The sequence below is a fragment of the Alternaria postmessia genome (assembly GCF_024291825.1).
Source record: "Alternaria postmessia strain BMP 2775 chromosome Unknown scaffold_233, whole genome shotgun sequence".
Taxonomy (NCBI): Eukaryota; Fungi; Ascomycota; class Dothideomycetes; order Pleosporales; family Pleosporaceae; genus Alternaria; species Alternaria postmessia.
Genome location: NW_026260306.1, coordinates 1 through 15,344, shown reverse-complemented (window position 1 = coordinate 15,344; position 15,344 = coordinate 1). Strand labels below are relative to the sequence as shown.

Sequence of the window (15,344 nt, the reverse complement as noted above, 5' to 3'; positions counted from 1 at the left end):
TAGTATACTCTGTTATTATCTATATATTATCTTGTAAGGTGGTTGAGATATACACGTGTAGAGGTGCGCAAAGTTGGTGGGGTGGCTCACTCGCTTGCCTGGCTCACTCGCTTGCCAACCATGTTAGAGCAACTTGACAATTCACACATGCAGCGTGACTTTCCATGTTTTTCAAAGACACCGCACACGCAAAATGGCAATCTCCTTTCGAACAGTTCACTCCACGTCTTCTCCACTCGTTCAACAAGTTGAGAACCGGTGAATTTCGACAGACTAATGCAAAATGTTACAGATATGGCTATTCTCCACAACGCCACTGCAACGACGCGAAAGCTTGATTTGACACGGATCTGCATCGCTTCCATAATTCCGTCCAGTCGCGCATGCATGCTAGATTCAGCGATTGCCTGCATTGCATCGGAGAGTGGGTAGTGGGGTAGCGCTGACCGGAACACCAAGGCGTTGCCGGCGCCGCATCTGGCCTGCATCTGGCTGGTGTTTGCGCAGGTGGCACAGTACCAAGCTCTGGGGAACCAGCTACTCGATTTCCTGGGTCTGATTATATTGCTTTGCATGAAGGGTTAGGGTCTGCATCACGCCATGTACTTGCTGTTTGAAACGTCAGTCTAATTAAGGAAGCATGAACAGCGGACCCTGACGTCTTGGAAACCATTGAAACTTTCATGGAATTTCACGCCTAGACGGCGACAACCCTCAGTCTTGACCTCGCCCATGCACAGTCTCACCACACTCACACGACACGACAAAATCAAGTCGGCTCTCCACGCTGAGGTCCGAGCAGACTCTGCGACTGCTGTGCTGCTTCTGGAAACGAGTTGTGGATCATCCTTGCGTCGATGCTGTCGATCTCACGTCGGGCATTTTGACCTCCGACAGCAACTCAGCAAACAGCCAAGATCAGCGTTCCACGACCGCCAAAGTTCAAGCCACTTGTCAGCGCGACCGCTGAACATAAGCCTCGTAGCGCCTGTCAGGGTCTGAGACTTGCTCTAGTTCAATAGTAGCGACTACAAACGTGCCACGATGCGCGATACTAGACGACAAATCGCATCAAGCGCCAGACTGTCAACGGTTTACTCCATCCAAACCCGCCAATACCGTGGGCCGGAATGGTCAGAAGGTGAAAGTGGGTATAAGCTGAATCCGGTCAGAATGGGAATAAGGGATGCATATGGATGAGCAATTGCGGAGTTTAGGTGGGTAAGATCGCTGTTTAGTGTAATCGATTTTTCGACAGTTTGCACGGAACCGTCAGTGTGGCTATCATGGCCATCGTTCTAACCGTAATTTAGCCCAACTCTCATCAGACCGTTGAGCGGCCAACGTTGGACTCTGAAGTATATATTTCTTTCAAGTTTCTCACGTTTCCCAGCTTTTGGTTTTGTAGGTTTCAACAGTCAGTCTCAACAGTCAGTCTCGGTTTCGTCATTCTTTCTTTTGAACTGAACAGCCTTGCCCATATATCATTGGAGTTCATCGTCAACATCTTTGGGGTTTGCCAGTCATCGACACAAGACTACATACAGCAAATCTCACCACTGCACCAACATGCGTTCCTTCGCCATCATCCTCATTGCCCTGGCGGCATCGTCAACTTCGGCCTTCGATATCTGGCCTCGCTCATCATCCAAATGCCCGTCCGTGTGGTCGGATGTCGCCTCCGAACTTCAGTCTGACTTTGCTGGCTGTGGTGCTGATGCTCACGGAGCCATCCGCGCGCCCTTCCATGACTGCATCAACAACGGCTGTGATGGTAGTCTAATCCTCACGGACGAATGCTCGAGATCCGAAAACGCCGGCCTCTCTGCTATTTGCAAGAAGTTAAAAGGCTGGAGCGATAAGTACAACGTCGCTGCAGCCGACATGATCCAATTTGCCGCAGCAACAGCAATCTCTGCGTGTCCACTTGGCCCTAGGGTTCAAGCATTGGTCGGCCGCAAGGACAGCTCCAAGGCCGCAGCCGTTGGGAGTGTACCGAGCAGCCGTGGTACCTTAAGCAGCATCTTGGGAGCGTTCAGTGCGAAAGGTTTCTCGGCCGATGATGTTGTTGCACTCATGGGCACACATAGTGTAGCACTACAGTTCAACGACGACCCATCACAAGCTGGCAAGAGTCTGGACTCGACACCTAGCACGTACGACAATACCTTCTACAAGGAGACCAAGGATGGCACGGCGCCATACAGTCTGCAAAGCGATGTTCTTCTCTCCAACTCGTCTCAGGTATGTTTTGACCATGACTTATCCTTGCCTCTAACATGATACTGATTATCTCTACAGACAGCAAAGACATGGTCTTCCTTCGCCGATGACGCCGATGCTTGGTCCAGCGCTTTCACAGGAGCGTGGAACCGGTTTGCTGTGATTGGGAGCGATGCGAGTAAGCTCCAAGATTGCTCGAGCCTGATTCCTAGTAGCAGTGCAAGCAAGAAGAGGCAGGCTTTCAATGCAAGGTTCACGAAGATGATGAGTGCGAAGTTCAGGGTGTGAGTCACACAAGAGAAGGCATTACGAAGCCATGATAACGACTTGGATGGCACGGTGTTTGGGAGTCAGACCACGAAATGGTCCTAGATTTTGTTTTACATGGGCGCTTTCGCGCAACGTGACAGCATGTGGCGCAAGGATTCGCACTTTCACTAATGTAATGATATGTTCACAACTACTTCAAATATCCTTCGTGTTCACTTGAATTACGCCGCTTTTCCACCCACACTCACCAATCATCTCTGGCGTCGAAACTCTTCATCGAAGAGAACCTGACGAACATGGCTTTAAAACACGATCTTTGGAAGTACAAGGGTTCTCGGTCGTTCTCAAACTGTTTACGTAACTGCCTCAAAACGCAGCTTATTTTTTCCTGTCATCATTGTGCAGGTCTTCTCCCTCGCCACCATGTCCACGATACACTAGGGCTTTGGCACCGACCTCACCTATGATCAAAGCTATGCTAGGTTTAACTTTGTACAATATGCATAAGCTTTCGTACTCACATGGTATCTGCTAGTGAGGAGTGCAATACTTATGTGCCTACCTCACTCACCACATTCATCACATGCTGATAAAGTCCTGGTAATACAGGCAATGTCGAGTGAGCGACAGAGGCGATGATAGACTGCGAAGATGTAGATCTTGATACGATGAAGAGCCGAGTGTCAAGGTGGATGAATAAATATGTCAAGCACGTTCGAAAATACTAAGACGGCCACTGAGAGCATTAGCGTGCCCCATCATGAACAATGCAGATTTTATCGAAATCGTTGCAGAGGGGGTTTATCCCCTCTGGACAAACCACCAGTAGCCATCATGATTCAGGTCATAATAAATCACGAAGTGAAAAACTAAATGTGAAGTGGACAAGTATCATTCCAAAAAACATCGCTACAAGAATCGAAGTTCCCCTTCTAGGAGAAGTATATGTACAAAAGAATCATCGCACAAGATGCGGAATCGTTTACTGAAGGGCCTCAATCATACGGCGGATCTTGGCAGCAGACTCGCTACCAGCCTCCTGCTCAAGGAAAGCAATGAAGGTCTCGAGGGTGTATGTCTTCTCACCAGCACCGGCAGCAGGTGCAGATGAAGCAGCAGGCTTTGAGGGCTCAGTAGCGACGGGTGCTACAGAGGTAGGCTTAGCCTCGGCGGCAGCGGCGGAAGTAGGCTTAGCGGCAGAGGGCTTAGGGGCTTCAGCGGAAGGCTTGGGAGCCTCTGCGGTGGGCTTGGGGGACACGGCGGTGGCAGTAGGCTTGGAAGCAGCAGCGGAGGAAGGCATAGGACCCTTGGAAGGACCGGGCTTGGTAGCCTCGGGCTTGACGCACTGAGAGTACCATGGGTTCCAGTCCTTGCACTCAAGACCCTCGGCACACTCGCCGGTACCCTTGAAGCCCTGGCCACCGCACTGGTAGTACTCCTTGATGGGACCGGAAGCTTCGGCGGTCTGGGTAGGACGGACGGCGGTAAGCATGGTTGTGGGAGCAACGACAACGCTGGAAGTGACGACGGGGGATGCGGTGCCGGGAAGCATAGAGGAGGTGCTGTTTGCTACAGGGAAGGGAGCAACAACGCTGGAGACCTCAGGAGTAGGGGTAGAGACAACCTCAGACTCGACAGGGGCAGCCGCAGACGAAACGGCGACAGAGGTGACAGCTGCGGAGCTCTCAACAGCAGAAGACACCTCAACTGGTGCAGCGGAAGAAGGCTCAGCCTCAACAGCGGCGCTGCTGGTAGCAGGAGCAGCAGTAGAAGAGGCAGCAACGGAAACCGGAGTGGAAGCAGCGGGGGTCTCAGCGGCACCACCGGTAGCGGTGGCGGCAGGGGCACCAGCGAGCTCGCCGAAAGTGAGGAGCTGAGGGGTAGCCTCAGTGCCGCCAGCGATCAGCTCAGGGCCAGGGGCGGGGTATGAGTCGAGGTCGGCGTGAATTGAGAAACCAAGACCGGGGCCAGTCTTTGAGTAGGCCTCAGGGAAGGTGACACCCTTAGGCTCGAGAGTTCCGCTACCAGTGACAGTAAGCTGGTAGCAAGTCATGTAGTGCTGAGCACCACCGGCTGGGCCTGCAGCGTGTAGGGCGATTGCCTCAGCACGGAGAAGGTAGTCACCAGGAGCGATGTTCTTGGGAATGGTGAAGTCGAGCTTTCCGCCTGCAGAGATATTAGACATGCCGCTAGAGTTATACATGTTTGTACGTACAGTTGTAGTTGAGGTCCTTGGTACCCCAGAAGTCGTTGTCGCCTTGAGTGGCATCTGGGTTCTTAGCCCAGGTGTTCTGGTAGACCTTGAAGAACTCGCTGGAACCGTCGGCGGTGGCTGCGTCCTCAACCTTGGACATGTATGCGAGAACAGGACCCCAGTGAGCACCACCGAGGCCTTCCTCTTTGCAGTCACGGGTGTTGTGCTGATGCATCTCGATGGTTACTGTGTCACCGGCCTCGAAGTCGCACTTTCCCTCAGCAGGAGCGGGGCTGACGTTGCCTATACTATTGTTAGCATTCATGACCGACCGGATCTACAGGAGACTGACATTGGAGAGCATTGCTGGTGTAATCCTCGACGGGGCTGTTGGAAGGTGGCAACCTGGCACAAGTGCTCTCGAGATCCTTTCCGTTCTTCCAGAGTTGTTGGAAAGTGGCGTGGGCGTTTGCAAGCGCCAAGATGGCAGGGAGGACAGCTACGGACTTCATAGTGTATATGTTGATGCGAGTAGTGATGTTTGGAATGAATGACTAGTCAAATATGACAAAAGAGTGACTGAAAAAGCAAAAGAACGAATGAATGACGAAGTCTCGTAGTGAAAGAATGTCCAGCGCAGCTGCGTTACTGTTTCAAAAGCTGGCGGGCTCCAAGGCTTATATCCTCCTTCAGCACAGGAGATGAGTTGAGCCGTGATGCCGAGGGATATGTGGCACGCTGCATGGTTAGCCGTTTCGTTTACCACCGGTCCAATCTCGAACCTAACGTCAGGGCGCTATGTGTCTGCAGCCACAGGCGGATAGATGAACGAAGGATGGGGTCCTATGCCACGAACAGAAGTCTTGGGAACCAGAACCAGGTCCATGGGTCAAGTCGAAAAGTGACAGGTTTGACGTGCGGGGCGCTGATTGGTGGATATGTACGGTGCCTGGAGTTCGAGCCGAGTATGGCTTAGTGCTGTTTTGACCTATGACAAGGCGAGATTCCTTTGCATTGCAGGGGCTCTTAGCCATCCTTCGCAAATTGTTGGTGATGCCATCCAACACAAGGGATTGCAGTGCATATCGATGCGTCTATCTTGGTGTTTTCTCTCTGCTAGAACAGTGCTGGTACTACTTGTAAGACATGAATTGCAACGACTATTCGAATGCATTGGGCCTGGCGGCAGCTCTGTCTCGGAGATGATTGTGTAACGGCGCAAAGCTGCAAATTCTATTGATGGTATCCTCCGCAATTTCAAAGAATCTGCAGCTTAAGATCCGATGCGGGTCTTCGAGCCCAGGGTTGAGATACTGGCACCGGCTCCGGGAGTGAACATGAACATGAACATGTTCACTGAGAGATGACAAGACGGTTAAATAGCGACAGGATAGTACCTTGAACGGGTGTTTGCAACATAATGCGGATGAAATGATGGACAGATACCCGCTCGTGTATGTTTCTCGCACGGCACGTTGAAACGTCGTGGTGGGGCGAGACGAAACACTAATTGTAAGATCAGCACTGGGTTCGCAGGTCGGAGCCTCAGAGGAAAGTATTGACGCGGGTCGAAGCGCAAAGCGACCAGAGGCGGTATAGAACAGGACGTATCGGTTGATGGGTTGTGGCGTGAGCTGTTGTGCGAAGGAAGAGGGAGGCCTATTGCGCGGCGATAGCAAAGGACCATGGTGATGTCATGCGCTAGTGCGCCGCACCAGTCACAGTTCAGAGTGTACTCAGGTAGTCATTCTCTACGATGGAGTGATGGATCTTTTGCAATGTCATTGCGCTTAAAACCCGAACTTGTACACAGACTTACCTCTGAGGTATCGACGATAAGCAAGAACAACTGACGAGGATACCCTTGCAAGTGGCTCAATCAGCGATTGCCGTAACGAGCACGTTAACGATGTGGATTGTCGCTATGTGCGTCCCATGAGACTCAACGCCATGACTACATCGAGTTATCTCGTATATCTGAGAGAATCCGAGCTTCTCATGCCGTCAAAATTGATCTCATGTTGGGTCTCATGTGTGACACGCTGGGTTCAAAGTAGCCAGCATCAAACGTAGGCTGCCTAGGAAGCTATTTCTACTTCAGTCCAACTATACGCTTGAGGTGCTTGCCGAGCACTTGTCCATGCACGCGCATGAGTTGAAAGATCTAAGTTGCAGCCGCTGTGTTCAAGTTTAACAGAAGCTTGGCGGTAAAGGTCTACTGATGTTAGCATACCTGCCACTATGATCATAGAACCATTGACGGCCTAATTTGAACAACAAACGCGGTCGCACTGTTTCGAATCCCAATCCAGTCAAGCCCACACAGGTTTGCCGCGAAGACGAAGAGACCCCAATATCGCGCACTGTACTCCAGGAACCGGAACGGCTACGACAGTTTTCGACTCAAATAAAACGGTGCGAGTGCCAGCTGACTCTGAACGCTAGAGCCGCACCGAGCTCGAAAGGCTTGTCGAAGAAGAGGAGCAAGCAATTGCGGATCAGCAGCTCGCTTTGGCCCTGTCCTATTTGTAAACCGATGATTAAGACTTTCTACCCGGCTCTACTTGCGCTTCAAACCTAACTCGCGATCGTTGTCTTGGACCCGATAAACAGTGGGCACATGCTAAGGGACCCTACACAGACATATGCACGTACGAGATCGCTCCTGGCGCATTTTCTGGTCTCAGTGCGTCGAGTAATACCAGAGAGAAAGCATACCACAACGCAGAACTACTCTCAGAAGCGCACCTCAAATTTTGGGAGGCATGTATTGACGGTGTACCGGCCGTAGACACCTTGACACTTGAGCGTGAACACGTAGCTTACAGCTATTGTCGGCACTGCCTCTTCGATCCCTTCACTATGGCTCTCGACGGCGTCTCCACCTTTCTTCCCAAGTGCTGGAAGGTTCTTACTTCTCTCGATGTCTGCGGCAAGATTGTTCCGAAGCAACACACTAAAAAAATCGACCTCATGGTGAGGAAGCTCATGACGCTCAACCCAGCTTATTGCGCTGATACTGACTGCACGGCTCTCATCCGCCTTGAATATATCAGCAGCGAAGCAAACACTTGAATCGAGTGTAAAAAGAGAATCTGTATGCAGTGCAAACGCCAGGTACATAAGAAATTGTGTCCAAGTGACATACACGTGTGATTCCTCATTGAATTTAGCCAAGCAATGGAAGTGGTAGCAATGAACATGGTCGAGCTTTCTCGATGTTGTTTCTACATGACTTGCTACTAGAGTCATTCATTCTGCTACTTCTGTGGCGGACCTTGGGAGATATACACGTGTCCACAGTGAGAAGAGCATTATCTCAATCGTCCTGGTCTTACCATCCAGACAGCCCCGATATCAGAATTCGCTGAGCATGTCTACTCCCAGCAATGCATGGATTGTAGTGCGGATTGGCTTCGATTCGTCATGCACTGTAGCGGGTGCGAACTGTCGAACTGTTGGCGTTTCATCGACAGCACGCGAAGAGTAAAGATCAATTGTGTTGGCTGTGGGATGTGATAGAGAACCTCGAAACCTGGAGTACTTCCATATAGGAAAGACGCCTATAATAAGCGCGCGCGGCTCAGTGGATCCCGGGTGGGGAGCCGAAATAAGATCTGCACGCATGTATGATGGTGTAGGGTGATAGATAGGAACTACATCGGAGGTTGAGCAGTGTTCTCCAGTACATACCTGCTATCAAGCAGCATCATGGCTCTTTAGAGTTTGGTGAGTTAAACCTCATGAAAATCGCCATTTGGGACGCGTGAACACAACAAAGTGATGCCCTTCACCAGAAGAACAAAACTGACAACGAGTCATGTAAGATTCATCCTTATCAGTCGGGCGGGATGTAGCGCGCCACAGTAAGCGTTAAGAGTTCTTCTTGTCGTATACTCATCTTCGAGATTTCGACTCTGTGGTACCTAGGTAGCGACAATCGTGGCAACGAGTTGTGTACCAAGTATCCAACCTCACATGTAGAGAAGACCACCCACCCAGTTCGAATGCGTAGTCTCTTGTGAGTCGTAACAACGTCCTTTACAACAGGCAGCCTAGAGTTGAAGCAAAGATGGACATGGGAGATCGGCACCAGACCCCTTTCTAGCCGACTTGGCCTATGCGGGGAGTCGTCTTCGCTAACCAGTGCTTATCCTGGCGCCTCAAACATCACTTTGCCAATGACCTCTGCTTCCGCAACACAGCCTTCTTCACATTGTTTCCACCACCTCAGGAGAACACTTTACCGCCCGACCCGTCCAAGCCACAATTGCTGAACGGTTCTACGCGAGCTTACCTAGCATGTTTTCAGACTCCTTAGGCACACGGCACTTACGGCAGCACTACACAAGGCGTCGTAACAACAAAAGATTAGACTGAGTGACCCGCTATTCGAGGTATCGAACTATAGTAGTCTTCTGACATGCCACTGCAAGCTAGACATGACTCAACACCCCCGACCTCGTGGCGACCTGTGGTGTTGTCAGTATGTCAGACGCGTCGCCGGTACGCGACTGGACATCTTGACAGTTGTCGGCACGTACCTGCATATTCTCCGGTGAACTCTAAACGCGTAAACGGCAACGGCATGAGAGGTCACGGACTATGCGTCTGCAGATCTTTCCTCAATGTTCATGACGCTGACGCTGAGTGGCTTGCCTGGTCCCCCCTCTCCCGCCTCAGGGCTTGAACAATGCAAAGGGAAATTCGAGTTGAACGTAAAAGTAAGGTTCAGCTCGTGTTACAATCCTTGAATTTTGCTTGCCTGATCCGTAAATGGAAGACTTACAGCTCATTACTTCTTGCGCCTCGCCTCGGTTTCGGTTATCTCGACCGCATTCAGGTTTCGAGTCTGTACTTTTTACCGCCACACGGCTTGTCTCTTCGTAACTCAAGCCCCACAGCCAAACTTAGCACATTGGTACCTGGCATAGTCTCAAGGGAATCCCATATAACACTGACCGTGATCATGTCTTCGAACGATGTGCCTTGCTTTTCAACACAGTCGTTCATTCTTTTCGCGGCCATTCTTGTCGTGTTCGCTCATTGAGAGTAGTACGGCTTATTTCCATTGCTACAAACATGGTAGCCTACGCTCCTTACCTCGCTGCTACAGCATCTTTGTCATCTGTTTACCACGCAGTTACCCCTTCTGCGTTCCGCTCCGCGCCTATCTGCCATGTAGTCACAGCGACAGTGACTGAATATGCCACTGCACGGCCCACTACCAACGCTCATGGACATGGCGGACCATACTATAATCCTTACAACGACGTACCCCTTCCATTCGAGTGGCCGGGAAAACCATCGCATGGGGAGGAATACCCTCCTCCTCGACCTTCGATTCCATATCAATATGGAGGGCCTGCTAAAGATGCGTATGATGAGCCATGCTGGATCCCAAAGGGTACTGGGCAGCTCAAGCCTTCGCTACCAAATGTTGAACAGTGTGGCAACTCACAATGGGGACTAATTGACTCACCTCATCTTCCGGTCAACGGCCTCCCCGGTAGTATTTCTGATAGCGCCTACACATCGAATTCTACAAAGCTTCCATCCACATTTCCGCCTTATCCTACGGTATCTGGCCATCCAAACAACCATACCAACGCCACAGGCTTCGAGTCTATCAGGCAATCCTCCACCAGGACTCTTGGATCCGTTGTTACCGCAAGTGCTGCCAGCACACCGACGGCAGATCCCCTGTGTCCTACCATGCCGGACACTGGCGTGACAAGGACCTACGATCTTCATGTAGCTTATCAGACCATTGCTCCGGACGGTGTTACCAGGAATGGTTTGACTGTAAATGGCCAATTCCCTGGCCCTCTCATCGAGGCCAACTGGTACGAGGTAGCGCGAAATGACGTAAGGCTTTAGCTGACCGTAAACTAGGGGCGATTGGATCTTGTGGAGAGTCACAAATGACCTGACCGATGAAGGTACTACACTTCACGCCCATGGCCTCCTTCAGACCGAGACATCCTGGTATGATGGTGTTCCTGCTATTTCTCAGTGTCCAATTTCGCCCAACGGTGGATACTACGAGATGCTTTTCCGGGCCGATCGTTATGGCACATCTTGGTATCACAGTAAGTTCATCCAAGTTAGACTATGAAATGCCAAGGCTGAGTTTCTTAGGTCACTACAGTGCTCAGTATTCTGGTGGTGCTCACGGCCCTATGGTCATCCATGGACCAAAGCATGAAGAGTATGACATCGACGTAGGACCTATCATCCTTGAGGATTGGTTCCACGCCGACTACTATTCTCTTGTTGAGGGTACCATGAATGGCCTATTCCCGCCTTCAAACAACAACCTGATCAATGGAAGAATGAACTATCCTTGTGCAAACACAACGCTACCTTGCACTCCCAATGCAGGTACCTCCAAGTTCAAGTTCGAGTCTGGAAAAAAGCATCTACTACGTCTTATTAATATGGGTGCAGAGGGCAACCAGAAGTTTAGCATCGATGGGCACCAGCTGAAGGTCATTGCCGTCGACTACATTCCGGTTGAACCGTACATGACGAACGTTGTTACTCTCGCTGTTGGTCAGCGTACTGACGTTGTGGTCGAAGCTATCGGCAAGCCCAGTGATACGTTCTGGATGCGCTCTCAGCTCGCCCAAGGATTCCGCTGCACTCTGACTGACGGCATCTCGCCAAACGCCCTTGCGGCAGTTTACTACGAGGATGCCGATACCAACGCCATTCCTCAGACAAGCTCTGATGTCACCCAGGCTCAGCTTGAGCAGTGCAAGAATGACCCTATTACGTCCGCCATTCCGCTCTGCAAGATCCCTTTGGAAGAACCTGATCATGTCGAGCGCGTAGACTTCGATTTCCGCTCCAATGGCACAAACTTCATCTGGTACCTCAACAACAGCACATATCATGGGAACTACAACGAGCCCACACTCCTGAAAGCGAAGCGTAACGAGTCAGACTTCGATCCCGAATGGAACGTGTACCAGTTTCCTGGTGCAAAGAACGTCCGGATTCATCTTGTCAACCACGGTCTTATTGGTGGCCACCCTATGCATCTCCACGGCCACGACTACCACATTCTTGCGGAAGGCTTTGGTGAATGGGATGGTGTCGTCACAAATCCGGAGAACACGCTGCGTCGCGACGTTCACCAGATGCAGAATGCGCGCAATGTCACCGGAACAGTTGAGCCCTCGTACCTAGTTCTACAGTTCACTCAAGACAATCCCGGCGCCTGGCCTTTGCATTGTCATCTGGCGTGGCATGTTAGCGGTGGGCTTTTCATGCAGATTTTGGAGAGGCCGGAGGACATCCAGAAGCAGGCCTTTGAAGACGAGCAATTTGAGCTCTGCGATACCTGGGATGCCTACACAGCTGGAGTTGTTCTTAACCAGATCGATTCCGGCTTGTAGCCGAGGTGCTAGAGTCATGAGATGGCGGCAAAGTCTACAGATGCTACCTAAGTACCTATTCAGGCCCCACCAAGTGAATCACGTGATCCACCCACGAACGCTCACTTGGTGCTTTATACTTCTACCACATTACTTAGCTTTCCTTCCTTGTACATAGAACAATTAATTTACTCTTACGTTCTGTTATACATCTTCAGATGCCTTTAACAAGCGCGTGCGATTCGAATGTACCCTAAATCACCGTGTGCAGCGATGCCCAGATGTCACGTCGGATCGTTACAAACATCGCAGTTGCGGAAGTTCCATAATCTGAATCAAGGGTGAGTATGGTTATGTGTCCGTGAGCCCTCACAATGGTTATGACCTTTATCTCTCTACCACGTATCGTTTTGGTAGGGCACAAGCAGTGGAATCGTCATGGCCATGACGTCATGGACCACGCAAACTTTACTACTTTCTATTAGCGAGATTAATCAATGTAGCCATTCGCGTACGTTCAACTCGTAATCGCGACACCTAGGCTTTATCATCGTCTCCTACCAAGGGTTCAATAAAAATGAACGCCGCTCCCCAACAACTCAAAGTTCTGCTGACCGGCGGTGCCCGAGGAATTGGGCGCGGACTGTTCAGACAACTCCTGACAGCTGGACACGATGTCATAATCCTAGACTCCAACAAGGAAGAGCTAGAGCATGTCAGATATCGAGCACAAGAATGGTCAAAAGGGCGGAAGGAGAGCTGGTTTGCGCTTGAATGCGACCTCAGCAAGCGAACGGAATTGAAGACTGCTGTCGACGAAGTTGAAAGAAAGTTTGGGGGCAGGCTCGATGTTTTGATCAACAATGCTTTCCCCACCGATCTCTCACTATCCGAAGATCGAAGTATGGAAGCTGAAGGAGAAGACATCGAAAAAGAGTGGGATTTGAAGGTTGCGATTGGACTCACTGCGCCGTACATACTCAGCCGCCTTTGCGTCCCACTTCTAGCTGCTGGACGCTCTACTCCGAACTCTCCTGGTACTATCATCAACATGTCATCAACGCGCGCCTACCAATCTGAATCTGACCACGAAGCCTACTCATCCGTCAAAGCTGGACTGTTAGGATTGACACAGTCGATGGCAGTATCTTTAGGCCATCGTCACAAGATCAGGGTCAATGCAATTATCCCGGGATGGATTCACGTAGCCAACGAGAACAAAGCTGCAGATGATGGTAATGTCAAGTGGGAGGAAGGCTTGAGCAAGGAAGACACTGCTTGGCACCCATCTGGGCGAGTGGGTAAAGTGGAGAATATCGCGAAGGCGGTAGAATACCTCATTGGAAACGAGTTTGTGACTGGTCAGGAGGTTGTCGTGGATGGCGGTGTCGGGAGAAAGATGGTCTACCCCGAGTAAGTGTATAAGATCGACGCATCAACACCTTTCGCATCAGCTCAAAGATCCACTATTTGTTCTTCATCCAAATGTCGGATCGAAAGCTAGGAGATCATGTTTCAATCTATATTCCACTGACACGCCTTTTGGCCACTACCAACAACGTGCCTTTAGGATAAACGCAGTGATGTAGACATTTCTAGTTTCAAAGGTAACAGTTCTTGTCTTTGGGATAAGTCTTTATTCCTCAAATATGGCTCATAGATTGACGGCAATTTTCCTACGCATGCTTTCGTTAATGTCTACTGGATCAGGTTTTGCTTGGATAGAGTACAAACCTAATGGTTGGACCTTGCATCGAACCAGAGTAGGTTGTATAACCATAGACAGAGACTAGGCTTGGAACAATATGCCTTCTGCGCGCTTTCGTACAATCACAGGCTTGTTACAACCGTGATGTGCCTCAACGACTGCGCGTAAAGAGGAGTATTGCTCGGAGCTTGAGATTCGCGCCATCCCGTGTGAGATTGGCCGGCGCCACTCATGGCCGCGAATGCACGCGTGACGCTAACGCGACAAGTCCTTTACTGTAGCACGACTTTCTCGCGTTTCACTATCTTCATCTAGACTGCACAAGCGAAAGGTGGTCAAACAGAGACCCAATAGTAGTAAATGTACATTCGGATCATAACCCTACAGAGAAACTTGTCCTAGCTAAATACTACATACAGTCTTTGTCATAGACAAAGATCTTGTGTCGAACAAAGGGAGAATGCCAAGCAGCTTGCCTGTCAAACAAAAGGTACATGCAACTCAGATCTGGTCCAACTCAGAAAGAGCTATGACCATGTTGAAGATTAATGATAGTGAGAGTGAAAGCCCAGTGCCACACGAGAAAGACTTGCAACGATATCCTGCAGAAAGAGAACCGAGAGAGAGGTAAGCCCTGGAAAGAGAGGGGCATGGAATGGAAACGACTAGCCTACTTATGACCAATATCAATATTCTCTCCTATGCTCACTGACATACGCAACCTCAGACGATGCTTTCTTCCATTTACTTTGACTTGGCGTTTGTATCCGCCTTTCGACCGCTTTACGGGCAGTTGCTGACGAGTCACGTGATCATATTATAGTCGTTTGCAGGTAAACAATCTGCGCGTCGAGCTCCCCAGAGAAGACTACAGCGCACCCAAACCAGTCAAAAACCTTCCCATCTGAAACCTCTCTTTTTTCTCCATTTCGGACAAGGAAAATCAAGTTGGATCGCTAGATTTGCGCCCTTGTCATCATCAAATTCACAATGACAACAGCCGATAATGCGACAAGCCTCTCCACCAGCGAATCGTCGTAAGAATCACTCGCTGTAGCATTTACATCATGGACTAACTATAAGTATAGTGAGCCACCCATACTCCACGACCAAGGCATGCCCAAGGCTGCGCGTGCCCACCGTAGCAGGACTGCCAAGAAGAACGCACTTTCCAAGGACCTCAACGTTACTATTTCCTCTTCAGATCAGGCTCTTTTGACCAAATCCGTCATTACCGTCAAGAACGTCATGAAGGAGCAAAACGCTGGGTCGACAGCCAATGCTCCCAGCATCAGTGATGCTGGTGATTCGGCATCTGATGCTTTGCCTAAGAAGCCGGGTCAACTATCGTCTTCTCCTATCGTGGATCAGGCCCTAGACAACCTGTTGGTAATGATACGACCTGAGCGTCAAGATCTTCTTCAGGGCCCTTGCATAACCATCAGAGTTGCTATCAGTCAATCAGTCAGTTGTCAGTTCATCTTTGCGGTTCAAACTGTCAGTCTGGAGGTAGTGAACTGACCTGATTGACTGCCAAGACATTTTTTAGAATCGCGAACTGAGACTG

General features: G+C 50.3%; 5 protein-coding genes across 5 annotated transcripts; 4 read left to right on the top strand and 1 right to left on the bottom strand.

Annotated features, from left to right (window-relative positions):
- Window positions 1–1,569: 1,569 nt before the first annotated feature.
- J4E82_011567 (uncharacterized protein) lies at window positions 1,570–2,511 on the top strand (the record flags this gene model as incomplete). Its single annotated transcript, XM_051737771.1, has 2 exons — window positions 1,570–2,244; window positions 2,302–2,511. The coding sequence occupies 2 exons, from the start codon at window positions 1,570–1,572 to the stop codon at window positions 2,509–2,511; spliced, it is 885 nt and encodes a 294-aa protein (XP_051582474.1).
- A 964-nt stretch (window positions 2,512–3,475) lies between these two features.
- Window positions 3,476–5,199, bottom strand: J4E82_011566 (uncharacterized protein; the record flags this gene model as incomplete). The annotated part of the gene is made up of 3 exons (XM_051737770.1): window positions 3,476–4,659; window positions 4,709–4,990; window positions 5,040–5,199. 3 exons carry the CDS (start codon window positions 5,197–5,199, stop codon window positions 3,476–3,478), a joined length of 1,626 nt encoding a protein of 541 aa, XP_051582473.1.
- A 4,570-nt stretch (window positions 5,200–9,769) lies between these two features.
- J4E82_011565 (uncharacterized protein) lies at window positions 9,770–12,090 on the top strand (the record flags this gene model as incomplete). Its single annotated transcript, XM_051737769.1, has 3 exons — window positions 9,770–10,533; window positions 10,583–10,779; window positions 10,829–12,090. The coding sequence occupies 3 exons, from the start codon at window positions 9,770–9,772 to the stop codon at window positions 12,088–12,090; spliced, it is 2,223 nt and encodes a 740-aa protein (XP_051582472.1).
- A 556-nt stretch (window positions 12,091–12,646) lies between these two features.
- On the top strand, window positions 12,647–13,486 carry J4E82_011564 (uncharacterized protein; the record flags this gene model as incomplete). The annotated part of the gene is made up of 1 exon (XM_051737768.1): window positions 12,647–13,486. One exon carries the CDS (start codon window positions 12,647–12,649, stop codon window positions 13,484–13,486), a length of 840 nt encoding a protein of 279 aa, XP_051582471.1.
- A 1,281-nt stretch (window positions 13,487–14,767) lies between these two features.
- On the top strand, window positions 14,768–15,162 carry J4E82_011563 (uncharacterized protein; the record flags this gene model as incomplete). Its single annotated transcript, XM_051737767.1, has 2 exons — window positions 14,768–14,814; window positions 14,866–15,162. Coding segments are annotated over 2 exons (344 nt in total), but the record flags the coding sequence as incomplete, so codon positions are not given.
- Window positions 15,163–15,344: the final 182 nt, after the last annotated feature.